The 27266-nt window shown below is 39.1% G+C and overlaps 2 protein-coding genes across 7 annotated transcripts in view; one reads left to right on the top strand and one right to left on the bottom strand.

Moving 5' to 3' along the window:
• LOC144043639 (axin-2-like) overlaps positions 1–14607 on the bottom strand; it is a 188185-nt gene extending 173578 nt beyond the window's left edge. For all 5 annotated transcript variants that reach the window (XM_077557493.1, XM_077557492.1, XM_077557496.1 and 2 more), the window contains exons 1-6: positions 14515–14607; positions 14102–14207; positions 13684–13874; positions 13158–13321; positions 4948–5035; positions 737–790 (exon numbers count right to left, since the gene is read on the bottom strand). In XM_077557493.1, coding sequence (XP_077413619.1) covers positions 737–790; positions 4948–5035; positions 13158–13321; positions 13684–13874; positions 14102–14201 — 597 coding nt within the window. In that variant the 5' untranslated portion in view covers positions 14202–14207; positions 14515–14607. The remainder of the gene's footprint in view (positions 1–736; positions 791–4947; positions 5036–13157; positions 13322–13683; positions 13875–14101; positions 14208–14514) is intronic.
• Positions 14608–15217: 610 nt separating this feature from the next.
• Positions 15218–27266, top strand: part of prkcab (protein kinase C, alpha, b) — a 109734-nt gene continuing 97685 nt past the window's right edge. The window contains exons 1-3 of one of the 2 annotated variants that reach the window (XM_077557501.1): positions 15432–15547; positions 15622–15653; positions 16691–16772. Coding sequence is in view for 1 of the 2 variants with exons in the window: in XM_077557500.1 (XP_077413626.1) it covers positions 15378–15547; positions 15622–15653 (202 nt within the window). In the remaining variant the exon portion in view is untranslated. Of the gene's footprint in view, positions 15548–15621; positions 15654–16690; positions 16773–27266 lie in introns of both variants that reach the window. The other variant, XM_077557500.1, reaches the window with a different exon arrangement.

Genomic DNA, 27266 nt, shown 5'->3' on the forward strand with positions numbered 1-27266 from the left:
GCCAGTTTCCCCTCAGCCACACACTCACCACCCAGAACAGCAGAGACGGTGGTCTTCGACACGCCCCAGTATGATGTTAAATGAATGAGGCTGTAAGAAATAATTGCAGAAGCTTTTCCACATTTAATACCTGCACAAAACGTGTAGGAAGTGAAAAAAAATTACACACCCTTAAACTGCCAGAGGGTCTCTAAAGCTGCCATATTGCAAAGGTGTCTCTTGAGGAAAGCCCTTCTTTAATGGTTTTTTTTAAATACATTTTTGAGTGATGACAGGTTTATGATGGCATGTTTTCTCGACTTGTTGATCTGATGCAGTATTGTTATTACCATCATCAACATTGACTGTTGTCATGACCAATTCCCAACTAATCAGTGTGCCGCGGGAAATTATTCAATTGATGCAAAAATTTGGATTTATTGAGAACAAATATTGTATCTTTGTTCAACTATCTATGCCAGCAACATATAGTGTCAGTAGTGAGTGGTAGAACATTTGAGTGTATCTTCCACTAAATGGTGGAAGATACACTTACATTTATCACCATTCTTAAAACTGAAAAAAAAAATCACTGTGTTCAGCTAAACAGTTAAGTCAAATTGTTATGAATCTGTAAATCTCAACTCAGCAAGCTGTTTAATATTACTAATAACTTGCTTGATGTTGCCATTGCTGTACATAATTCGCACACTAGTTGACAGTTACAGGAGCGCTCTCAGCACGCCTCTGGACTCACCCCCAGGTTCCAGCTGTTGAGTGGAGCCTCCAGGTCACTGTCATCAGGAGAGCTCTGCCCCGCATCCAAAAATAAAAAAATGAAAAATAAAAGTGAATACAAATTGGAAATTAAATACAGATGATGAAATAAAACAAGCGAATTGAGAAAATTCTCTGACAACACTTTGAATGGCAGTTTGGCCTGGGGAACAGTTGATGATTGTGACAGCATAGAAACGCTTTTGGCAAAAATGCAGGCAGTTGATGCCTCACCTTCAACTGTAAACAAGTGAACCTTTATCTATAAAATGCAATTACTTTTACAGTACTCCATTTGTACTATATTATTATCATTGTCCAAATGTGACATACATGTAGCTTATACTTGACTGTATAATCTTGTGCTTTCGTAAGACTGAGTAACTTCTTCAATTGTTTTGTTTTGACATCTCCAGTTCTGTGTCTACAATCAGTCTTTGTTTCCTGGAATAATATATACAACCATATACATAAAAATATACATACATGCATGTATGTATGTATGTATGTATGTATGTATGTATGTATATATATATATATATATATATATATATATATATATATATATATATACATACATATATATGTATATATATATATATATATATATATATATATATATATACATACATATATATATATATATATACATATACATACATATATATATATATATATACACATATATGTATGTATGTATATATATATACACACATACATACCGATTAATCCCAATACGAATCTATAAATTGATACTGCGATTTTTTTTGTTATACTCACATTTAGAAAATACTAATCAGTAAATTTGTACATGTACACTGTAAGATTTGTATGAAAATGTATTTATTTATCTGAAAATTCAGGTTGCAGTCTGTTTCATGTTTGAACAGCACTGAAATTAAATATTAGGGCTTAATGTTGCATTAATATAACATTCTTCCATGCTTAATGTGTAAAGTAAGTTTTGTTGAACATTCCCATAAACAAATTATGTTTAAAGCACACATTGAATCGATTCGAGAATTGCGCGCTGTAATATCGCGATATGTTGCCGAATCGATTTTTTCTAACACCCTTAATATATATACAGTATATAGATATAGATATAGAAATAGATATAGATATATATATAGAGAGAGATATACCACCCCCAATCAAACAGGCTTGGTACAAGATGTATTCTCGGGAGTTTGTGAACTCACAAATACCGCAAGAATTCAGGTTTTGCTCTTCCTACGCTGCAAAAAAATAAATAGCAATAAATAAATAAATTATTGTCATTACTTGATCGTGACTTCTTTTTTTTTTTACTCTCTAATGGGGCTACAATTTAACAGTGTATCATCAGAACGCACTGAACCACACTGCCCCTAAGTGGCCAAATCTTCTACAATGTGAACACGACCCCCCAATGAAGGCATACACAAACAAGGGCAAGACAGTATAAAATAATTTTAATAAAATTGATGTTGGGACATTTTATATCAATTCTAGTTGATGAAAACATAGTCCGGGGGCAAATGTTGACGCTCACAGGCTGGCATCCAAACGGCCTTTCAACTCTCTATGGCCATACAATGTATCAGTCGGATAATTAATTGTTAAAATTGCGGTGACAGTTTGAATACGAGCAGGAATGATTGTCTATCTCTCTTTAAGTGCTTTGTAATAGACTGGCCAACAGTTGAATGTGCAGTTAACTGGCAAATACAACTTACCATTGCACTGTATAATTGGAATAATTAGGGGGACATCATTTTAACATTTATGCTGAGTAGGTTAGCTAACTGGTTGAACGCCTAATATACAAGCAATTAAAAAGTTAATTTTCTGTAATATGTCCCCTTTTCTGTAAATGTTTCCACTAGTCGATCCCCATCCCTACTTGAAAGATGTACATGTTTATTGATTACTTTTGCCCTGCACCAGATTACTTCTGCTCTATTTGAGGCACAATTTATTGGTAAATTCTGGTGACGGACACACTGCATATAACATTAGTTCAGCAATCCAAGATACTTGAATGAGAGGTTTGCATGTGCTATTTATGTGAGTCTCTAAGGCTTTTAATAGCCTTTTAATCTGAAGGGTAATTTAATCCTTAGGTATTCCATTCACTGATTCCTTGGCTACGCCCAGCAAGTCCACATCTCTTCTTACCATATCACTCTCGCTCGGTGTTATTAGATATTTCCTCCTCCTTAAAATGTGCCGCTCGAGTAAACTGTACTTGTGTCAACACACACTCCCCTGGAAGTAGAAATTATAGAGCACAAAATAAATCTGTTGTAACAAAAGACTGTGCCGAGGTGGGAGGGGGATTGGTTTGCCATTTTAGCTGCATTATTCCCCTTCTGTGGAATTTGCGGCGTGACAGAAATTTTGTGGACCCACCAAACATCTGGAGCCGCAAATGTGGGAGGGAGGAGTGTGACGGCACACAGGGTGGTGAGATGGGAGATAACGAGGGAGTACAACACTCTTACTATTGGACTTTTAAAAAGGCAGATCTTGGGACATTGACCCTTGTAAAATTATATTTTACAAATTATATTAGTTGTGTGGAATAATTGATTGCCAAGTCATTTCTTGGAGTAATTGAATCAAAATGTAAAGTACTTGATGCAAGCTAACCACTAACCCGATGTTATAAGAATTGTATAAAAAATAATTTCAACTTTATTAATCCCTTAAGGCCTGTTAAGAATATAACGTAGCTGTCAGCTAGAAAACCTTTACATATGTCAAATAATAATAAACAATAATAATAATAATAATATTAACCGTTTTAGACACTTGAATTGTCTGAGAAGTGTCGTAAAATTCCGTGGGAGTTGTGCAGCATTATGTCGCCTGCGGCAAAAGAGGTCTGCAAATCCCTTGATGTGATGTTCGAGTTGGCTTTTTACCTGAATTCTCATTTTTCTTGTGGTTCAGGCTGATATTTTAGAAGGTCATCCACTTCTAGGCTGGATTGTCGTAACTTTCAGTGTTCTCTAGTTGCAGATGATCTGCTTCACAGTGGAATGATGAAGCGCAATTTTTTTTTAGATTACTTTATAGCTTTCCCCAGACAGACGTGCTGTCACTACCCACTTCCTGAGGTCCCCTAAGATTTATCTTCCTTTCAGCATGACTGACCTGTATGGGTTCACCTGGGTAAGACTAAAGTGATGTGGTTTTGTTTCAGTCAGTGATGCACAATTTTTTTGCTAAGCCTCTCATTTCATTGGTCCATTTCAGTGGTTAGTTTAGCCATCAATTTGTCCTACCTGATCCCACTTGACTGCTTGTTTTAAGCACTTACTTTTGCACCTACATTAATTGACCAAAAACTCATTTTAATTAAGTTTTGACAACACAATTGATTTTTTTTTTTTTAAAGAACAATGCATTTAAATGCTAAACCGACACCTGTTATTTCATATAAAATGTAATGGTTCAGATTGAACAACAAAAATCAGGTTGAAACAATTGGAAAATCCAAATTGCTCAAGAGGTTCAACAAATTTTTGAGCACCACTATGTACGTGTGTTTCTTTTATATATATATAGTACTAAAAAGGCTATACATTTTATAGGTAACTACATACTGTAGCGTAGCAGTTGTGGTCACACTGTTTGTTTGTGGAAAATGGCACTTTCCTTACAATTTAAAACTTAATAAATGTTGAAAAAAATAATAATAATAAAATAAGACACTTGAATGTCTCCATTTGTCATTCTGTCTTGCAAACAAGACTGGAGTAGATCATGATGATTTTTTGCACATCCATAGATTGAAGCATAAATCATTGTCAATCAAATCATTTTGAATCATAAATCATTTTGAATCAAAAATCGATTCTGAATCGAAATCGCAGACCCAAAAATCTAATTGAATCGTGAGACAGTCAAAGATTTCCATCCCTAGTTTTCAGGTAAAACATTTTTTATTTACGGTACTCTTGTCTGCACAGAATACAGTGAGGGAATTTCCTGGATCTTAGGGGAAAACAGTTGTGGGCTTTCCAAAATGTCCCCTCAGCCCACATTAAGGAAGAAAGCCAATCATTGTGGCGACTATTTGTGTTGGCACTAGCAGGTTTGCTGCAAATAATTCAACGTGTCATCACAAATCCCTCGTAGGGACGTATAAATCTGCAACCCCTACGCTGAAAAACGATGATGCCAGCGACTGAATGAACTCACCGCTCTGGCTTCATGTCTGGGTGAGGGCTTGAGTGGGCTGGAGGCGGTCGCGCCTCCTGGGGTCTTCTCCTCATTCGGATGGCTGGCCCTGCAATAGAGGCGGTTCATGGGAAACAGTGACAAAAAAAGGAGGAAAAAGTCAAACGACAAAGCTTCAGTTTATGCTCTTGCACGCGCGTTGGCAGCCTGCCTCGCTTTGTATACACATCAACATCTGGCACTGCTTGCATATTTGGTGGTTTGCATCTCATCCCATTTGGACAAACAGCGCAGCTTTACATCAGCCTGTTTCCATACATCAGCCTTTTCAATGTCACACACCTCAATCAGTGCCTCCTCATATCAATCATGGTTCAAACAAGCAATGTAGAACCTAATTATGCTCAGACGCACATGCTCATAGCGGCACTGATGGTTCACTTTAGGCTGACAGAAGACACTGGGAAAAGTGTGCAATGAAAAGGAGAATTCAGAAATAATACTCTCATACTGCGCAAAAATATAAATGCAACATTTTTGTTTTTTGCTCCCATTTTTAATGACCCAAGACTGTTTCTACAGTATACACACAGAAGGCCTGTTTTTCTCAAATGTTGATCACATATCTGTCCAAATCTGTATTGGTGAGCACTTCTCTTTTGCCAAGATAATCCATGAATGTCACAATTAGACAGCATGATCATTACACAAGTATGCCATAGTTGCCCACAATAAAAAGCCACCAGATTGTAAATGTATTATTTCTTTGTAAAGTGATGCGAGGTAACACTAAAGAAAAAACTTTAAATCATGTTTGGCATCAGAGGAAATAAAGCAAACCACTAAAAGTGGGAAAAAAGCAAAACTTGCTTTGAATAATGTCAATGTTTTTTTGTTTTTCAGGCAATTGCTTATCTGAATAAGTGATGACAGAAAGAATACAATACAGTCCCTGTAAAGTGCAAATACTTGTTTTCTTAATTTGACACACCGCAGAGAAGTGTTGCATAAATTAAGGCATAAATATTTTTTATTTATCTTAAACTGACATGAATTGAGGTTTCAAAATGGTGAAAAAAATCAAGCCGTTCTCTCTGCTCTTTAACATCTGCTGAAACTGCTCCATTGTCAACCATCAAAAAAATATCACTACTATAGCTACCAGCGTCTTTTTTATGGCTACACATAACTACATGTTTGAACTGCAAGTTCCACTAGCTAGAATATATCCGGCTGGATCATTGCAACAACGAGGCACTCTAAACGAGCCCCACCAGCACAAGCCCCACTTTGTACACGCCAACTGTCACATCGATTTTTTTTTCATCTCCTCATTCTTTCACCTTCTCCTCGTGACATATGCACAGTCATGGCCAACAACAAGGCACTCTAACGTAGTCACGTCAGTGGACTATCCAGAGGAAAGATGTATTTTCGGGGAGTAAGCATAGCTAGCAACACAATAATAACAAAGGCGCCCAAGTTCTTATACTGTAGAGTAGTGAAGATGGTGAGTCATGCTGGGAGGGTTGCATCATTGGGCCACGTTTCAGCCATGAACTCCCCCAGGAAAACCAAAATGGTACCAAAAAAAAAGTTAGAAGTATAAGTGAATTACCACAATTGAGGACTCCATCATTCTCAGTATGTTTTCAGCAATTATCTTCTAACTTCACGTCACAAATCTCTGACTTCATGTTGCAGGATCTTTAAAATCAGATTTTTTTTGTCAGGAAAATATATTTTACTTCAAGGCCTTATCTCCCAACCCTAACTGAGATGCAAAAAAAAAAAGTTGTTAATGATTTCATATTGCTTCAATAGTTTTCATGATGAAACACTGGCATTAAAATGTCTCACCGTATGCTGGCTCACATTCTGGTATGTCTGAGCTGCAGCATGAGTCGTGCATAAGCACATACAGCCGTGAAACTTTGACTCGGGGGGTGCGGGCGGGTGTCGAGCTTTGCAATCTCGGGCCTCTAAGTCAACAGGTGGATGAGGATAATTGAATCAGATGTGTCTGGAGTCTGAGGCTCGGCGATCAAAGCAGTGGCAAGTCAGGCCAGAGTAACACACACACACACACACACGCAGGAAAATGAGAACACCATGAAGAGCCTCAGAAGCTGCAGCTCGCCTGATTAAAGCAGCCTGACATCAGTGCAAAGGCCTGACCTCCAGGTGCACAGCCAGCCTCGGGCAGCACCAGGAAATCAGTCTGACCTTGGGACGCAAACAACCCTTCTACTCCCAAACGTGCACCCCTTGAGGGCACGATAGTGAGGGAGCGGGAAGCGTCAGGGGTTTTCTAATGACATCAGTGACGACTTCTGCCACCGCAAGGACGATCTGAGTGTCGCAGAAAAACGTAAGAGCAAGAGAAATGAGGTGAAGGGTTAAAAGTTCTCACATGTGGATGAAAAGCACACAAATGGGAGACAGAAGTCACACAAAGGCACGGGGGAGAAGAAGAAGGACATAAAAGGGAGGCCCAAGAGAGGAGCTATCAACTCAACTTCAGCAGTGAACTTGACACTGGAAGCAAGCCGCTCAAAATGAGCTTGGACACGGCAGGTTTTCTTTCTTTCAAACATCGCCTCCCTTGTCCAAACAGAATGTGACATCATTGAATAGTGATCAGACGACACTAATCGCCTAAGCTGTTTGGGATGGTTCATTTGTTTCTACAACATTCCTACACTTGTACCGAGATTACATATTGGTCACTGACTCCATCTTGTGGTTGTTTTTAGGATTGCTCGACTGCAGTACAGCGTAATGGGGTTTCTAGTGATTGGTTTCAGAGAATCCAATCAGTCATTCAATAATTATACAGGGTGTCCCAAGAACATTGACATCATTTCATTTTGTATTAACAGAGCCCATGCTTGCTCAAATGATCTCAAACCTTTACCAGATGTAAAAAGACAGACAGTAACGCTTCATCAATAAGCCTAACTTTTCTCAATTAGTGTGTGGAGCTGCTGTGTGCTGGTCATAACTGGAGAAACCCAGAGTTGGGATGTTTTACGAAAATTAGCTCTAGTGTTTAATCACAGAGGAGAAAAAATTCAGAACTGCTCACGCAAAGACCCATTTATGGAAATAGGTAGACCACAAAACATTCATATGGTAGTTTATGACATGTTTGTTGAGCCATTAACATTGCATTATCAAAGACAGCAAGAATATTTCAACACTTTATATTGCTCAATAATTAGAAGAAAAAAAAAACATCTGCACATGCGCAATGACCAATAGTATCGATTTATAATTTTAAAAAAATTATTAAAGTGGCCAAATTTGGGCCAGAAATATAGTGAAAACATAATTTAATAGTATGTAAAGAATTAAACTGTGCTTCCTAATTCATTGTGGAAGAAGAACTCCTTGCTTGTGCAGTAGAATACAGACATACAAAAAAGAGATTTAGTAAGTAAGTGGCATAATACAGACTTTTAGAAGAGGATAAAGTAAATATGCCTGTGAGAATTGATAAATAGTTATAACAGAGAGACATTGATGCAATTCACAGGCCTGCCAATGGCATTTTGCATTGCATGCTGTTAGCATGAAGCTAGTGGACTATATAATAATTAATTCTTTGTTTTACGGTTACTTCCTCCATACTGTTTATTGCTGCCCCAACTGGGAGAAGCAATAAACAGCCTAAAAACTCTTACCAAAAATTAAACAAATTATTAGACTGCTGCTTGTTGCTCACCATTTCCCACATTCCCAAAAAATGTTACATTAATTTCAGACTCTAAATTGCCCAGAGCTGTGAATGTGAGTGTGAGTGTGAATGGTTGTTTAGCTATATCAGGGTTCACCAACGTGGTGCCCACGGGGTACACATGAGTAGCCAACGGGGCTGTACTTAAAATAGCTCACCTGTGATAGGACATTGTGATTTTCTAGGAACGTTTGTAAGACATTTCAAAAATTCTAACACTAGCATACAGTAGATTTGTAAAAATAGTGTTGCATATGATATTTTTCTGTTTGCTAACTAATGCGAAACTATTTAAATAATTTGGTCCTTCACAAAGATAAATATAATTATTAACAATAACACATACTAACATTATTATAGCTAATTTGAGTAAACGTGTTACTTAAGCAGTATGTGTCAAATTAGCAGCCCTTCGCACTAATCAGTAGCCAAGAAGTATCTCTTATTTTCAAAAAGGTTGGTGACCTCTGGCTCTAGTCTACATATTGTATGCCTTGCGATTAGCTGACCAGTCTGGGTGACAAGTTGGCTGGGATAAGAGCTAGCTCACTCAGGACCCCAATGAGGGCATGGAATAAAATGGAATTAAAAAGCTCACATCACATGAGAGAGTGAGCAAACAAGTTGTTCTTCTGCCTTCTCCTCAAGTGCAAACGCGCAGGGAGGAGTGGAACAGCAAGATGGATAGCAAAAAAAAAAAAGGAGAAATGAGATAGATGAGCGGCTCCTCGTACTCTCCTGCTGTTTTGAAGTGCTGCCTTTTTGAAAAGTCCAAATGGATAGCTCCCGCAGACTGATGCAAGGAGCAGGCAATGCCTTCCACTCTTCAGATAGGGCGCCACTGAGCAAATACTGTACGAAGGCTATCTCTAAATAAGCCATGCATGTCTGGCTTTGCTGCCGAGTTCAATGTTTTCACGCAGATAAAGGAGCATTAAAACCAAAATGCTTCAGTAAATATTGAAAGTGTCATAGGCAGGAGATGTACAGAAGAGGCAAGACAAGGGGCATTTATTTACACAATTTTACAATCCTGCTCACTGTTATTGGCACCCCTTCATTTTTTGCATGATCTCTACAATATCTTCAGAAATAAATGGAAATGTACCAATTTATATCATCAGGACCTTTTAATTGGATGTCCAAAGTAATTCAACAAAGGAAATTGTTTTTCAATTTACATAATGTAATTCCAAAGAAATAGAAAACACAGCAAGTGCAGCAATAATGGCAGCCCTCTTTAATATTTGGTTGCACACCCTTTGGCAGTGATGACAGCTTCCAAATATTTCTTGTAGCCATCTCCAAGCTTCTTGCACTTCTCCGCTGGTATTTCCCCCCACTCTTCCTTTGCAAATTGTTCAAGATCTTGAATGTTTGCACTTTTCTTTTGCCAATGGCACATTTCAGCTCATATCAAAGATTTTCAATCGGATTGAGATCAGGAGTCATTGCTGGCCATTTTAAAACTGTATTTTCTCCTTTTTAAGCATTCCTGTGTGCTTTGGGTCTTTGTCTTGCTGGAGGACCCATGACCTTTGACTCGAACCAAGTTGTCTAACATGTCCCCCCCCTAGAATATCTTGATAATTCTCAGATTTCATGATTCATGTGATGTGATCAAGGCCTCCAGTACCAGATTCAGCAAGGCAGCCCTACAGAATTATGGCTCCTCCACCATGCTTAACTGTAGGGAAGGTGCTCTTTTCGTTGGAAGCAAATTGCGCTGCCTGCAAACAAACTGTTGGCGTGCACTGCCGAAAAGCTCTATTTTTGTTTCATCCGTCCACAGAACATTTTCCCAAAAGAATTGTGGTTTGTCCAGGTACTCATTGGCAAAGGTTAGCCATTCTTTTTTTTATGTCTCCCTCAGGAATGGTCTTTGCCCATGAAGCCCTGTTTTTGGTTCAGTGTGTGGCGTATGGTACTTCTTGAAACCATGATCCCAAACTATTCCAGGTTGGCTTTCGGGTCATTGGATGTTTAACGTGGTGTTTTTTCCACCATTTGCACCAACTGTTGAAGATTTCTGTCATCAATTTCTCTCTTCTCCCCACATCCCTGGAGGTTCTTGGCAGTTCCATGCTCATCAAACTTCTTAATAACATTACGCACTACTGAAACAGGGCTACCAAAATCTTTGGAGATGGCTCTATACCCTTTGGAGGTCTTGTGTTTGTGAACAATTGCACTTCTGATGTCCTCCGACTGCTCCCTTGTTTTAAAGATTTTGACAAAGGAAAAGGGGATAACAGGTGGCTTTAAAACATCAAAGTCATCATTCATGGGTTAATTGATGTCAATTGGGCACAGACAATTCAGAACAGGGAAATCGAATTTGTGATTTACCGAAGGTGAGTCACAATGTATTTCCATAGTGATTTACAGGAAAGGGTGCCGATACTAGTGACGGAGTACATTTTAAGTTTTCCATTTTTTCCGTCCATTGTTTACTGTTTGAAATTGTTTTTTAATCATTTGGTCTTTAGGATAAAACACAAGTTCCCTATAAAAAATAAAATGATTTACTTGATTCATTTTTTTCAGAAGATATCCCACATTATGTACTTTACTTTCATGGGTGCCAATAATGGTGAGCAGGACTGTACATCTCTTGGGGCAAAGGTGTATTTTAGGGACAAGGCCGTTTTAATAATATTGCATAGTAATACTTTTTTTTTTTTTTATCATTTTCCAGATATTTTCAGTGCTGTTGTTTGTTTGTTTTATAATATTGAAATGTTTCATGAATTCATTAATGTTTTGCTCTAAAAATGACCATATTTTTCGGCATCCGAGAACACTTCCTCTGTAAGCTTTCACCCAAAACACCCGTTTTGGACCAAAAGCAGAGAAAATTAAAGAAACAACTAATGCTTTTGCGACACCTCAAAAACAAAAACAAGATTGGGACAGGCCTTTTGATGGCAAAATAATGATTTAGATATACAGTAGAACCTTGGAGTTTGAACGTCTCGGAACTTGTACAAATTTGACTTCGGCCAAAAAATCTGAGATGTGTTTGAGCACCCAAGCAAAGCCAAACGTACCTTGAACAGGTAGCAGAGTGAAGCTGAGCGATGCCAAATGCTCACGTCACGTAGTCGAGACGATGCAATACTCATGTCGAGTCAGAGCGTGAACACTTCCGAAGGTGCTCCGTACATTCGCAAGTGCATTTTGATTTTTCCGCGACAATTTTCTTTGCCATGTGCCCAAAGAAAGACAACAGTGCCAGTGGCAGCAAGGGAAAAACTGAAAGTGCTATGAACCACCGTGGGTTTAAGGAACGAGGTAATCGTGCCGTTGTATCTACCGTGACTACTTCTATAAATACTGGCGCGAGGACCCCCCCTTAGCTGTTCAACAATGTACCTGAAGTTAAACAACGCATGTAAGGACCTAATATGCCCAATGTAAAACAAACTCAACACTGAACTTAAGCATGAATTAACATAGCAATAATGAGGAATTTAAAACAGGCTACGTACATTTGTGAGTGAATTTTTCATCAACTGATGCCATCACACCATAAGAAAAAAAGTAAGGTATTTTTATTGTTTAAATACTGTACGGAGTGTACATGTTTTTACATAAATAGAAATAGATAAAATTAGAAATAGATTAATGGAATTGTTCTGTTTTGGGAGCTTGGGAACGGATTAATTGCATTTACATTATTTCCTACAGGAAAAATTTTTGGGGAGGTTGAACAAATCGGACTTTCAACACTTCACAGGAATGAATTATGTTCAAACTCCGAGTAGAGGTGCCACTGTACAATTAAAACACGGCATGAGGGAAGCTGACATGCCACATGTTGAGCTTTCTTTACAGTTTTTAACATTCTCTCAATAAACCGTCTTATTTTGTCCCCATTGTAACACACTGTCAACCGCAATAAATACTCTGATCATACCATTATACATACTGTGTTCATGTGTGATATGCCTGAAGTTGTCCAAAGTCCAATTTGTTGGTATTTCTCTCCCACAAGCCAAGATTCACCCCCCCCCCCAATATTTTTCTACTCAAAAGCTGTGCTGATCTCAAATCCAGTGATGCAATACTGCTATCTACAGGGATCAGTTAATCTGAATTTCACAGACCGGCTGCGCGAGACCCTCTTCCACACCAGCCAGTTGGCTGGCATCGGAACCTCCTGTCGTAATTTAGTGTATGTCATATTAGAAAGCTATACTATTGGTCAATACGCGACACATTTGGGTGTTTTTTTTTAAACAAATTACTGCCAAATCTAAAGTGTTGAAAATGTGCTCTCTGTGATGATGTAATGTTAATGGTTGACCAAATAGGGTGCTTTTGGTGTCTCCTGAAAAGCGATGATTCTTAAGATACAAGGATTCCTTCCACCTGGCGCCAGAAATACACTGTATGTCAGTAGCAGTAAACATTTGTGCTACAATTTATGAATGAAAACGTCCACAGCAGTGAATGATTGAAACATGGATAATATACAGAAAAATAGTACCTGGCAAAACCAGTGTTTGGCGTGGAAGTGATTCTGTCCTTAAGCAAAGCGGTTGACAAATTGTCCTCGGCGCATCCATCCAGCTCTCCCGTCACCCAGTCAGGCAACGTTACTTTGCTGTGGTCCACTGACCGACCAATCAGTGGCTCATCAAAGTAAATGGACTAAAATATCCAGGAAAAAAGACATCCCATTTAGGACTTTTTGGTGAGTCAGTCAGGATTTGTCATTAAGTGTCAACACTGAAACTTCAATATAAGTATTTCATTACAAAAGTTCTTAACAATTAGATCAGGGGTGCTCAAGTTCGGTCCTCGAGAGCCCCTATCCAGCCTGTTTTCCATGTTTCTCTCCACTAACACACCTGATTCATGATCAGGATCGTTATCAGGCTTCTGCAAAGCTTGCTGATTAGCTGATCATTAGATTCCGCTGTGCTGCAGGAGGGAAACATGAAAAACAGGCTGGATAGGGGCTCTCGAGGACCGAACTTGAGCACCCCTGAATTAGATAAAACAGCTACTACCATGTAAGTGGGAAGGGTCTTGAGGCTCCCAAGTTGCGGTTTACCGGCAAACGGGCCTTCCAGGACGCCTCTTTTGAGCATGTGAAGAAGCAAACGGGCATGCAGATTGCGGTTCTTATGACCCGCAAGACTTGAGTCACATGTTGCTGGGTCGCACAGCTTCTTTATCCACAGGGCACAGTGCTGGCGCTCTGTTGTCAAAGGATGAGAGGATGAATTGTAAAACTGTTAAAAGGTGACGCAATGGAATATTGGCTTTTTAATTGCTTGTATTTGCATTTATACACCACTCCAAACAATAACGATAATATAAATATATGTCCTCACTTGCGAGTGTCGTGCTACTAGTAAAACATGCTGCCAAATGCCAATAACAGCAAATATGTTAAAACAAAACACATTGAGTAAAAGTTCTTACCAGTCTTATTGGGGTGTTTGAGGACATATGGTTTCATCTCCAGAATAAAATTGTTCAATTCAGTGTTGAGCTTTTCCAACGACTCCTCATTTTTGTTCATGATGTCCTGAAAATTACAAAAGCGATGACGTTCGCCAGTTGTGGGGTACTGATAGCACGTTAACTTTCGTTAAATTAACACAATATGTTATTTTGACCTTATTGGAGCTAAGAGACTTAACAGTAAACAAAACATTGAAGCGTCTGCAGGCTAACACGCACAGTCGCACACTGAAAGGAAGTCGGCGTACAAGTTCGCCTAATATTTTTGTTCCTTACAATGCAACATCCACGTTTTTAGCGCATGTTAATGAGCAAAACGCGCACGCAACAAAATTTATCTTATTAATTAGTTTAGCTTAATTTTTTGTTACCTTGAGAAGCGCTGCAGCGCCGAGTTCGATTCAAAATCTCAGCGTCACCGCTTTACGCCACTTCCGGTTTCCATGGCAGTTGTTATGGAAACATTCTTCTTCTCTAGTTGCAATTTGACACGAGGTAGATATCCCATTATCAAAAAAATGACACGTGATTTTATCATTGGTACGTCTTTAATTATATTTTGGTTTCTCAAGGTCTAGAAGTCTAGCAAAGTTATGTAACGATGATGACCATTTTAGTGACTTCAGTTTGTAGATACATAGTTTGTTTACTGTATTGGCTTTTGGTCAACCGGGATTCGGCAATTTTGCAGATGATTGGGGCCGCCAAAGTTTTACAGTCCGCTTGTGTAGTTGTATTTTACGGAAACTGTATGCAGTATAAATTATGTCCACACAGCGACGCCAAATACCTGCAGCTTGAATGACACTCTGAAATTCGGCTGTGATAAATGTTGCATTCAAATACCGTTTGTATTTCTTTATTGTTCCAGCTGTTTGAGCTGATTTAGCGTAATATAATAAAGATTGACATTTTTTTCGCTGCATGTTTATCCACGCCGTGGCTCGTGTTTTTGATTTATTTATTTTTTTCCCCGCTGCATGTTTATCTATGCCGTGGCTCGGGTTTGTAATAGATTGAACCATGGGATGTTCTAAAATCCCATAGTCTTAAACGTCTCGTCGCTCACGTCAGCTTGAATGAAAAAGAAGCGCTTGCTGGTGGCTCAGACAGAGGAGGCGTGCGAGCTGTCAAGAGGGCTCCAGCAGGAACAGCATCACTTCACGGCGGTGAAGAGGCAATAACTTAACACAAGTTGACGCCGTGTACTTTGATTTTATCCCCCTGCTCCATAATGGCTGACCACCACCTTTTACATTATAACGACTCGGCCGGGGTTGGCAACAGATTCGCCCGCAAGGGTGCTTTGCGGCAGAAAAACGTGCACGAAGTGAAAAACCACAAATTTACCGCCAGGTTTTTCAAGCAGCCAACCTTCTGCAGCCACTGTACGGACTTCATATGGTGAGTTTATAGTTGAACTTCAACTTTAATCTGAAGTTTGGCTCATTGCGCTGACTTGTTTGTTTACGTTGCAGGGGATTCGGCAAACAAGGGTTCCAATGTCAAGGTAAACTTTGCAAACTTGTTTCATTTTGAAACAAACGTAACATTATGGCAAAATGTCCTTGTGGCTCATTTAACAATGCTGAGTGGAGTAAGCTTGGTGGTTTCCAAATGGGGCAGCGTATTTGTTTTTACACACACAAAGATGATTCATACAAAAATTGCACGTTTTTAAATCACGTTGACAAATTCTTCAGTGCTAGCCTGTTTGGTCCATGGTTCTCCTTGGTATATAGTAGTGGTATCAAGCCAGTGGGTGCACAACTCGAGAAGTGTAGCTGCCTTCGGTGAACAGAAATCTGCCTTGCTCGTGGACATTTGTGAAATGGACGATGTAGGTTGGCGGCTCCTCTGGTTCCTCTTCTAGTGTAGCCTCTAGTTTCTCTACCTCAAGGTCCCCATCCTACTGGAAGCCAGGCAGGAATGCTGGGAGAGTTTTCACCTCTTGGAAAGTTGTATTGTGCCACCAATTGCTAGATGGGTATGCTGGACTGGATACCTCTGAATGGTGGGTAATTTAAGACCGAAGACCCCTCGGGGTGGAATTGAAAGACTCTCTCAAAGGCAAGCGGATTGTTGCCTTCATTCTGGTCTGGGTTACCAGAATCAGATTGTACAGCATCAGAACTGTTTGGTGGATAGGCATGCAGAGGAGGGTTTCCCAGGTTGCTTGGTTGGTACTTAACGCTACGAGGTCCCACCAGTCCAGAGTAACCCCGAGTGTTGGGCCCTTCAGCTTTAGGAGCACCAAGGGTGCATAGTGTGGGTTGCCAGACATTAGTAGGGTCCCAAGAGGTTTTCATTCACTGGGCTAGGTGCATCAGTGGATTGTCTATTTCCATGATCTACAGCATGAATAGTTGAGTAAATCACAGGTTGCGTAAGTGAAATGGGATTATTTGGAATACGGGTTTATCTTTTTTACCGGCAAACCAGGGAACCACTAAAGCAGGTTTACAAAAATAAATGTTGATGCATCAGGAAAACTGTACATGAAGAAAGCAGCACATCCTTAACGTATTTAATTATGTTTTCCAAAAGGTCTTATGCTGCACTCGAGGAAGGTGGGAAAACAGAGCTATCCCACTTGGATTCTCCCAGTTCCAACCTCCAAGCGTATGAGGTGAATGTAAACAACAAAGATGGCTGATCCCGATTAATTGCTTGTTGTTCTGGTTAATGCACTCAGTCCAAATCACGTTGGGTTAGGTGAAGTTACTTATTTCGTATAACTAAATTCATGTTATACATCGGTAAATACGTTTATAAACGTAAATGATGTTTTGCCATTCACGGTCATTGCTACTTCAAGGGTCGCGTGATGTCAGATTAAAGCCGGCAGGTGATGTTGGGTTCCCCCAAGCCCCCGCGACTTCCGAGTGTAAAGGGCCGTTCCCGTGTGCACATCCTGGCATGAAGTCGGACGAATGCAGCATTGAGACACATGATCGTAAAGCCTCCATGTTTGGAAATAATGCCAAATCTAATTTAAATATAAGTGCCAAATCACAGCAGGGGTTCTCTCTCAGAGTGCTTTACTTTAGTCTGTATGCCAAAATAAAAACATGTTATCATTCTTGCATGACACAATATAGAATTGAGCCTTTATTGCATTGCTCACTCCTAACAGCCATATTTAGTTAAGGATCCAGTCTCACATTTGATTAAAATAACCTTTGAAATGATTGTTTTCCAAAAGTAAGGCCCGAAGTAGCCCGAAAAATGACACTTTAAATCTGCAGTTCATTAAATCCTGAAAAAACTACCACAAGTACAATATTCAACACTGCTTTGTAAAGAATTCAACTGAATTCAGTCTAATCACGGTGAAAAGGTTTAATACTTTATCAGGCATGAAACATTTAAGCTATTGTGAAAATACTTTGAGCCTATTGTCCCCTCCCTAAGTGGTAGTTAATTGAAGTCTTTGAATTTGCTGAAAGTGACCTTTAAAAAAGGTCGCAATCATTCCTAAAAAATCAACAATGCTTAAATCTGCAGTTTAAATGCTTACAATATACACAACACAGCTTGCAGTTGTCTAAACTAAAGTTTATAGGTCGCAACATTTCTTAAAATCAGTCAGCTTGAGTCTATTCCGTCATCCAGAGGCCTTGAATTAGATTTTAAAGCGGCCTTAGAAATGTGTCCTAACACTAAAGAAAGGTAGCGCATCATGAATAAATCATATCATAAAAGAGCTCCAAGAATCATGGCTGCCAGCTGAGAAGAAGGTAGAAAAGGAAGCAACCTGCACTCCTCACAAGTTTCATCCTGAGAGAATGCAGCACTGAAATGCAGAGAGAGTGCCAGGCTTGGCTTTTATCCTTCCTAGCAACACCTTCCCTGCTCCTTGATGAGCAATTAGTGCTCAGAAGGGGCAGGTGTAAAGGAATCCACTACTCGTAAGCTGGACGGCAGCCATGTTACATTGCCAATTTTACTGACAACTTCTGTTTGTTTGTTTTCCAGCTGAAGTTACTGTTATCAGTGCATGTTTTACACTAGGATCCCAGTATAGAGTAATGACAGACTCAAAAAGAGCAAACTTCACTGTTTGCATTAACCATTCAGAGTATATTCTCTCAAAATTGTGAATTTGTGACCCGCCGCAATTTTTTCCTGATGGGCTTTACTTTCACTTGATTGTTTACAGCTCTGGCAACATAATAAAGACATATGTTTGAGTAGCACCTGGCGATAAACCTTAGAAGAGAAAATTAAAAGTATTGTTCTCATCAATGAAATGTGCATGTAGTGCTTCTCCCAGACTTATCGGTACACCTATATTTCATACACGGTGTAATTATTGCCATATAAATAACGTGAAAATGCCACAGAGAAATCAATGTATTCAAGTTAGGTGGCGTTAGTGAGTGGCAATCGCTTCCAACCGTTTGTTCTTGGGTTAGGATAGTGGATATTTTATACATGCATTGATAAATGTATCATGAAAAATGAAATATACTTGTTTGCATATACAGTATGCACATATTTTGTCCATGTTTAAAACTGCATTTTTGTCATACATCTGGTTCGGAAGAGTGTGGCCAAGTAGCACTGATGAAAAATTGTGGCCCTGTCCAGCATTTCAGTTGCCCATCCCCGTACTAACCGTCATTGGGCCCATTTGGTCACATGGTCATAGAAGGAATTCAACTCATTTTTGAGGGTACCACTGTGTGTAATATGGCATTGTTTCTTACTCCTCCTCTACAGAACGGAAGTCTATGAGGTATAAGCATGATTATTAGGATGTCTTTATCTATTTCCTTCATGGATTATAAAACAGTTGTCCATGGTTTTCCGCCATTATTGCACGATGGCTATGCAAACACCTTCCTTTAAGCACTTAAATGTGCGTGTAGGTGGAGTGTCATGCTGTTCCCAGGGCGATCTTCCCTTTTCACTATTGAAAAAGTGATGTGATGTGGTTCTCCTTGACTGGAAATGATGGCTGTCTGCTTTTATGTGCTCACCCACAGACAAAGACGCCTAATTGCTTTGCGTGATTGCAAGAGCAGCTTTCTCATTAGGACATCCAATTTTTTTTTTTTTTTTTTTACTTTGGCGATGGCTTTGCCTCTAATTGTTATAATTTGTAATATGTATTCTATTCAGATGTGTTAAGTCAAGTACATGCATAATGACAACTGGGCCAAATTTGTGTTGAAAGTCAGCACAGATACACATTTTCAGCTATGGGGAAAGTCAAGCAACATACTCTACATGCTATGGCCTATAAGCAGCATTATTAAAAGTTGGGTTAGGGTTAGGGTTAGGGTTAAGTTATTTTTTTAGAATAGATTGATACAATAAATATATTTCCAAGTGATCTATCAAGACTTACTTTCTATTGTAATCCATTTCATTGGTTGTTTGGCTAACCAATAAAATTGGTATGCCCGTCCGTAACCACCCGGAATGGTCAATGTCTGACCAATCTATTGGTTAATCAAGCCAATATGAGCTCAATTTACTAGATTGGTAGTTTTTTTTAACCAATCCATTTTTAGAGTGTGGTTTTTCAATATGTTTACCAAGGAAATGAAGTCAAATGCCCATCCCACGTGTTGTACAGTAGAAATGTATTGTTTTGCTACTTGCTGTAAATTGGAGCAAATATAAACTTCACATTTGGGATATTTTTGCACAGTTAATGAGTTTCCTCCCAAACCTTCAGGGACAGGTAAATGATGGTTTTCCTTTGTCCAAAACATGTTGGACTTGTGCTTTATTCAGCAAGCGATTGCTTGCAGTGGTTGCCAAAAGCGGCCTAGCCCTCTGCCAAGAAAATGGTTGGTGGCCTGGGCGGCACCAGCATAACATGAGAGGCCTCAGCTTGGCTGCACGATAACGCCCGAAACAAGCATGAAAGCTCCATTTCGCCGTACTCTTTCAGAGTTCCAAGGATTTATTTTTAATTCCTGGCTTCTGACATTCCAGATAATCCTGGATATGACTTTGTCTATTGGCGTCTCACTTTACCGAGCAGCATTTGAATACATTACAGCAGTTAGGGCAGAAATTTTCATTTGAATGACTCAGCCGCGGAACTTTTAATTCGGGGAAGGAATAAATTAATGTTCCCGCTAACATGCATTCAAATGTTTTATTTCTTGATTTGCATGGATTAGAAGGGGTGGGGGCGTGTCACTGAATGTTTTGTGGTTCACTCATACAGCTGTGCTTGTGAATTTACATATATATATATATATATATATATACATATATATAAAAAAAAATCGCCACAACACTGTGGACTTATGACTCCCTCTAAAAATTGTTATTTATTTTTTTTAAATCTGAACCTTTTACATTTCTAATTGAAAACCATGCTATAGAGTCAAACAGTGCAAGTAAATTCCTGAATAAAGGGTTCTTCCTTTGCCCTTTCACTACCTCTCAGGTTACTCATGCACTTTGAATATCATCACATTCAATATCTCGTATTAACACCGACTACTTTTCCATAAAGAAGTCAATGAGCACATTTCCGTAATTGACCCGTTATGGGCAGCGGTCTGCTCTACTCTTCCGACCCCCCGCAGCTACTGAAGTTTAGCGCCTGTGGGAAATGACAGTGCCATCTGGAGGGTTGAGAGGAGGGCCTTATGTCTGGAAACAAGAAAACTGGCCGGACTGGCTCAGGATGGAGGGAGATGCTGCAAGTACGAGATGAGGAAGAAGACATTGCTGAAAGGATGCAATGAAGCTGAGGGAGCAGTCAAATGTGTCAAGTAGAGGAGGCTGCCCAACCGCTCTGTCTTAGTTCGTAGATGCTATTGTTCCCATACAGACATTAAATACTACCTGGATGCTGTTAATAATGAAAACAGCAGCACCTACTGAGGCATTTAAACAGTCTGTCAGATTAAATAATGAAAGTGTGGAGTGGATGTTATACATGAGTTCTCTGTGAAGCGTTACCGATTATTTTACCGTATAGGGCTGGGTTTAAAAAAAATTGATATATCGATGTTGAATCAATATTCCTTTTCATAGCCCAATATCGATTCATAAAACCATTAATCGATACTTTTAATACCTCAACATAAATTAATGGAAATTTCTTCTACAAAAAAGCCCAGTGTTTTTGCCACTTTATTTACATAGTGCTGTGGTTGTAATCAATTTCAATTATTATTTATTGTTTTGATCAGGTCATGTGCAATAAAACATACATGATTAATGTAACTGCATTGGATTCAATTTTAAATGTAAATATTTATATTTTTCAATTTCAAATATTTTTTTATTGTTTGTATTTATTTATTTTTCTTATTTAAAATTATTTTTCTTATTGTATTTATTATATTTATATTTTATTAATTATTATTTTCATATTTTTTAAATGTTGAATTTTTTAATTTGAATTTTTTTCAATTCCAATTTCAATTATTATTTGTTTTGTTCAGATCATGTTCAATAAAAAATACATGAATTATGTAACTGCATTGGATTCCATTTTAAATGTAAATATTCATATATATTTTTTCATTCTAATGCACCAAGTAAGAGCAAAAAGTTTCTACTTTTTACAGCATTGGGACTTCTGAGAATGTCTTCCATATAAAATTTAAATTGGTACTGAATGAAATCCCGAACTGAATGAAAAATCAATGTAAATCGTGAATCGAATTGGGACCTTCTGAATTGAATCGAATCGATTTTGGAAATCTGAATCGATACCCAGCCCTATTACCGTATGTGTCTTCTTTAACAATATGTGTCTAACGTTACTATTATTGCTCAAATTTTGAGCAAGTAAAGTGATCGTAATAGATAACAATTGAGTCTTGCACTAAAATAAATGCAGACATGTGGATATGAGTGTATTTTTAACATCCAGGACAAAAATGAATGAGGAGTGAATTAAGATTCAGATTGCATTGAATCTTAAGGGCAGCGTTGGCTCCCTGTTTGGATCTTAGAAGAGCAAATCTTCAACATCTCCCCCTTCTGTCTGTTACAAAGGCTGTTCTCTCTACAATAAATGGCCAAAATGTAATGTCCCAAAATGGCTCATTTATCATCAGATAATACACATTTTCAGCTTTGATCAAGTGAAAGTCAAGCGAAAGACAGCACAATTATCTGCACAATATCTACTGTAGTTGCAACAGTCCAGGCTTTTGTGTTGTTGTTCAAATCTATTTTCCAAACTTTTCCCCCCTCTCATCAAATGTTAATGATGCCTTATGTGTTGTCGCACTGCTGAGTGCATAAAGTGGAGGCGGTTCAGCCACTTTGTGGGTCACCGGCCGCGCATGTGGGCACCATCGCGTCTTATCTGTCAGTTTTGCGTGACACAGTCCAAACGCAAACCTCCAGCAAGGTCACTCGCCGAGCCCTAATGGCCAACCCCGCATCCCTCGCTCCGAGAGGAGCAGCAGGCCTCATTTAGCAATCAAGGAGCAGAATCGTGTAGCGAGTCTCGATGGGGAGGCCCAAAAGGGTTCTTCGGCTCCACTTAACCTGGCAGAGAAGGCTGGCCAAGATATAGGCAACATTCCAGTCGTCCATCTGCAATACAGTATGTGTCTCTATAGGATTGTTTTGTTATTCTAAAATTTAATTATTATTATTTTTTTAAAAAGATGAATCATTTTCATCATTAATGTTACTATAAATTGCACAATTCAATTGAAAAAATAAAATAAAAATTCTGAAAATGGAAGTCAAAGCAAACAACTGAAATAATGTAGTTGCACAAGTGTGTACACCCTCATATAACTGGGATGTGACTGTGTTCAGAATTTAATCATTGTTAATTATTTTTTTGTTAATTAATTACATATTACACATTGTTAAATGGAAGACAGCAGAACACCTGCCACTATTTAAAGTGCCTCTGATTTAACCCAAATAATGTTCAGATGTTCTAGTAGGCTTTTCCTGACTTTTTTTTTTTTGCTTAATTTTGTTTGCTTTATTTTGTTTCAGTTACTGAGTTACAGTTAACTGATTACAGCTACTTAATTACATTAAAATAACTTTATTACAGTGACTTAGTTACAGATTGATTGATTGATTTCTTCAGAATGTTCAGAATTAACTAATCACATTGACACTCATGTTAAATGGGAGTCAGCACTCAGCACATGTGGCACCATTATAAAGTGTCTCTGATGAACCCTAAAATACACTTCAGATGTTCAAGTATGCTTTTACTGCCTTAATTTACAGTTACTTGCTGTTATTACAGTTACCGTTACTTGGTTATATTACAGTAGCTTAATCATGGTTTCTTAGTTACAGTTACTAATAGTTACAGACAATTAGTATTACTTTGTTGCGGTCAATTAGTTACAAACTGTGTGTGTGTGTGTGTGTTCCGAATCAAGCAACCCCAAGCAAAATGGCAGTCAGCACATAACTACCACCATCAATTGTCTTTGATTATTGATGATTTGACTAGTAGACTTTTCCTGATATTGTATTGCTTTCTAGCAGGTGTGACTAACATGAGTGTGAATGGTTGGTTGTATATGTGTTGCCAAATGCTTAGACAATGACTGAGTTTAGCCGTCAATCTTGGGGTTAAGTTTGAAATGATGATTTCTGAAAGATTTAGAAAACCTGTTTACATGCGTGAGTGAACAGAGTTACTCCCGTAGTGGTAATGTGATCGATCCCATCGAAACCGGGATGCACGTACAACGTCATGATGCAAACAGGTATCATTTCCACGTCTTTTTTTTTTCTACTGTTAATAAAAGACATTATTTTCATGTCACTCTACACTAATAAAGTAGTCAATATCCTCCTCGCTCCAAAAGTGTGTCGCTGCGCCGCATCCAAGTTTCGCCATGTTTGTTTATCTCTGCTTGTGTGTTAACGGTGGCTGCTTCTTCTACTCAAAAGGCCAAGATTGCTTGCAGATAGAGCATGCGCAGAACACAAACCAATGATCCTTTCACGTTTATGAGGCCAACAATGTGGGTTAGAAAAAGGGGAACTCAGTTTTTAAAAACCCGAATATTCACAATATATGGCTTTTGAAAGGGTTATTGACTAGTGATAGACCAATATGTTTTTTTTCAAGGCTGATACCGATATTGATTATTAGTAGTCAAGGAGACCGATAACCGATATTTCAAGCCGATATTCATTTGCAATAAAAGAATAAATATTAGCCTCAAAATAAAAAATGTGTTTTCATTTATTTTTTTAATATAAAGGATATAAAAAAATAATAATAATACGAATAACACAAATTGCAGGGAGCTTCCAGAGTCATCAGCATGTGTTAAGCTAAACTTCCCTAAAGTTTTCTACTGTAAATAAAGTTTTCCAAAATTTCAAAATATTTTATTCTCTTTTTTTAAATAAAAAGTGAACGGCGTTCCCAGTGTCAGAATAATTTTTTTCTAAAATGGAAATTTAAATAAATCCATGAATGAAAAGCTCCCTGTATCTCACTGAGCAACAAATGCACGCGAATGTAGCTAATTTGGGGTTTTCATCAAGGTTCGTAAAAGCTTCGCAGAACAAAAATTGTCTGATTATGCTTGAAATGCGACAAGTAAAAACTCTCTGTGAACATCTTAGAAATCCTGATAAAAATGTAAATTTGCTACGTTTGCAAGCATTCAGCGCTCAGTGAGATACCAGCTTTATCGGCCTTCAGATTCGTAAAAAGGCCGATGCCGATATTTGTCAAAATGCCAAATCTGGCACTGCCATAATCTGCCCGACCGATAATCGGTCTATCCCTATTATTGGATTCCCGATTTTTTTCACACACGACCTGGGCCTCTTTCGTATGTGGATATAAATCGGATATGTATGCGATGCGTCTGTACTGTGGACGCACATCCGCACGCATCCGATTCATACGTCATTAAAAGCCTGATATGCGCTGTGCGCGGGTGGGAAAGAGTGCTTGGAAGGGAGACTACTGACACGTCTGTGAATATATGCAAAGCTATTTTTGAGTAACAGTGTTAAATTTTTATTTGTCTTTAATTTAATCACACTTGAAACATGAAGCATAAAGTTGACATGTGTGGCGATAGTAGAAATTCAGCCCTGTAGATGGTTTATCACGAACGGCGATGACGCTTCGGTAGACTTCGAGGTCGAGGAGTGTCCCCTAATTTTCCCCAAATATTTCTATTACCTCTTCCAACCTTGCTACTCTGACGACATGAGATGAAAAAAATTCATCAGACAGATTTCTGTTGCTGTTTGTAAACAGCACGTTCAAAACTGACGCACGAGGAAGCCGAGGTTAGCAGCCAACCAGGAGCGAGCATGAAAACAGTCCACCAACCAGGAGCGCGGGCGTTCGCACAGCTGAATTTGCATAATGTATGCAGGCAAGACACATGAATCCAACTCCTAACATGTCCACCAGACCGCCAAACTGTAGTGCGCGTTGGCACAGCTAAATTTGCATATGGCACTGATAAAGGTCTCTTGCGTCAGCGGCTTGGCTGGCGGTAAAACGTTGCGAGTCGGGTTAATTCCGTGAACACTACGTGTCGTGACGCTGTTTTGGGTGTACGTCGCTCGACGTGTGCTCTTTGCGCATGCGAGTCACATCACGGGCGTTCACATTAGATATCACATTTGTTTTTGTAATGTAAAGACTACATCAAAAGAACGGATTGAACAAAAAATCCGAATTGGCCATCACGCCCTGCAGTGTGAACGTAGCCTAATTCTGCTCATGTTGAATGTATTAGCTGCAATGAAAATCGCTAATTATAATAATCTTAAAAAATGAATGCTGGCAAATAAACTCAAATCAATTAATCGCGTAGCTCTTCTACTAGAACAGCAAAATGGGCCATTTTCCTTTTTGTTACCAGCTCTTCTAGCAGATAATTTCCTCCAGACAGCAGTCCCCCATAGGGACTGCTGTCTGGAGTTCTATCAGGCTCTCTTGCAATTGGAAGGTTACCAGTTCAACCCTCTGGCTCTCGCCACAGACCGCATCCAAGCGCCCTTGACCGTGAAACTGAAGCCCAAATTGCTCCTGATGACCAGCACTCATCAATTTATCGGCTGCGGCTGCTCTTTAGCCGCCCGGCTGGTTTGTCAAATGATATTTTAAGGCCATACAGCCTGTGCCCAAAAGGCTTTTCATCCGTGGGCCTGAATGTCAGTTAGCGGCCCCTGAGGAAGGAGTGTCACACGACCGTCTTATCGTGTATGTCAGCATTAAGAAGGGATTGCTCCTGGTCTGGCTCCTCGCCAGAGTGCTCTTATTAAAATAAAATAAAACTCCTGCGAGGATGAAGAGGAGAGGAGATGATCGAGAATGTGATGATGACTGCGGGATAGAAGAAGGGTTTTCACATTGAATGCAAATCATGTCTTACAAGTATTATTTAGCCCATTCGCATCTGAACAGGCTTCGCACTACTTGTTTTTAAACACTACTTGTTTTTAAAAGCTACTTGACCTAATATGTATATTTTTTTAAATTCCAGACCATCTGTTTACTGAGTCGCACATTACATTAAATCATTATTTAGATGAGAAAAATTACAATGTTTAGACCTACACATTTTTTTTTATCAGGTAATTAGAGCCACTGCTAATAACTTTTTAATTGAATTTTAACTTTAAATGTTATTAACTAGAAAAGTATCTATCATGACCATTTTACAAGTCTTTTTTAAAATATATTTTATGTGGAAAAGTGGGGCAGCACGGTGGCTGACTGGTTAGCACGTCCGCCTCCCAGTGCAGAGGACGTGAGATCGAGTCCGGGCTTCGGCCTTCCTGGGTGGAGTTTGCATGTTCTCCCCGTGCTTGCGTGGGTTTTCACCGGGTACTCCGGTTTCCTCCCACATTCCAAAAACATGCATGGCAGGTTAATTGAACACTCCAAATTGTCCCTAGGTGTGATTGTGAGTATGGTTGTTCGTGTCTCTGTGTGCCCTGCGATTGGCTGGCAACCAGTTCAGGGTGTACCCCGCCTACTGCCCGAAGCCAGCTGGGATAGGCTCCAGCACCCCCGCGACCCTAGTGAGGAAAAGCGGTCAAGAAAATGGATGGATGGATGGATGTGGAAAAGTCACATGCCTACAAGCTGTGAAATCCGAAGTTGTCTCAGCGTGGATTTGCATGATGTTCTGGATGCTGATTTTGCTGTTCTCAG

This window comes from Vanacampus margaritifer, chromosome 2 (genome assembly GCF_051991255.1).
Source record: "Vanacampus margaritifer isolate UIUO_Vmar chromosome 2, RoL_Vmar_1.0, whole genome shotgun sequence".
Lineage (NCBI taxonomy): Eukaryota > Metazoa > Chordata > Actinopteri > Syngnathiformes > Syngnathidae > Vanacampus > Vanacampus margaritifer.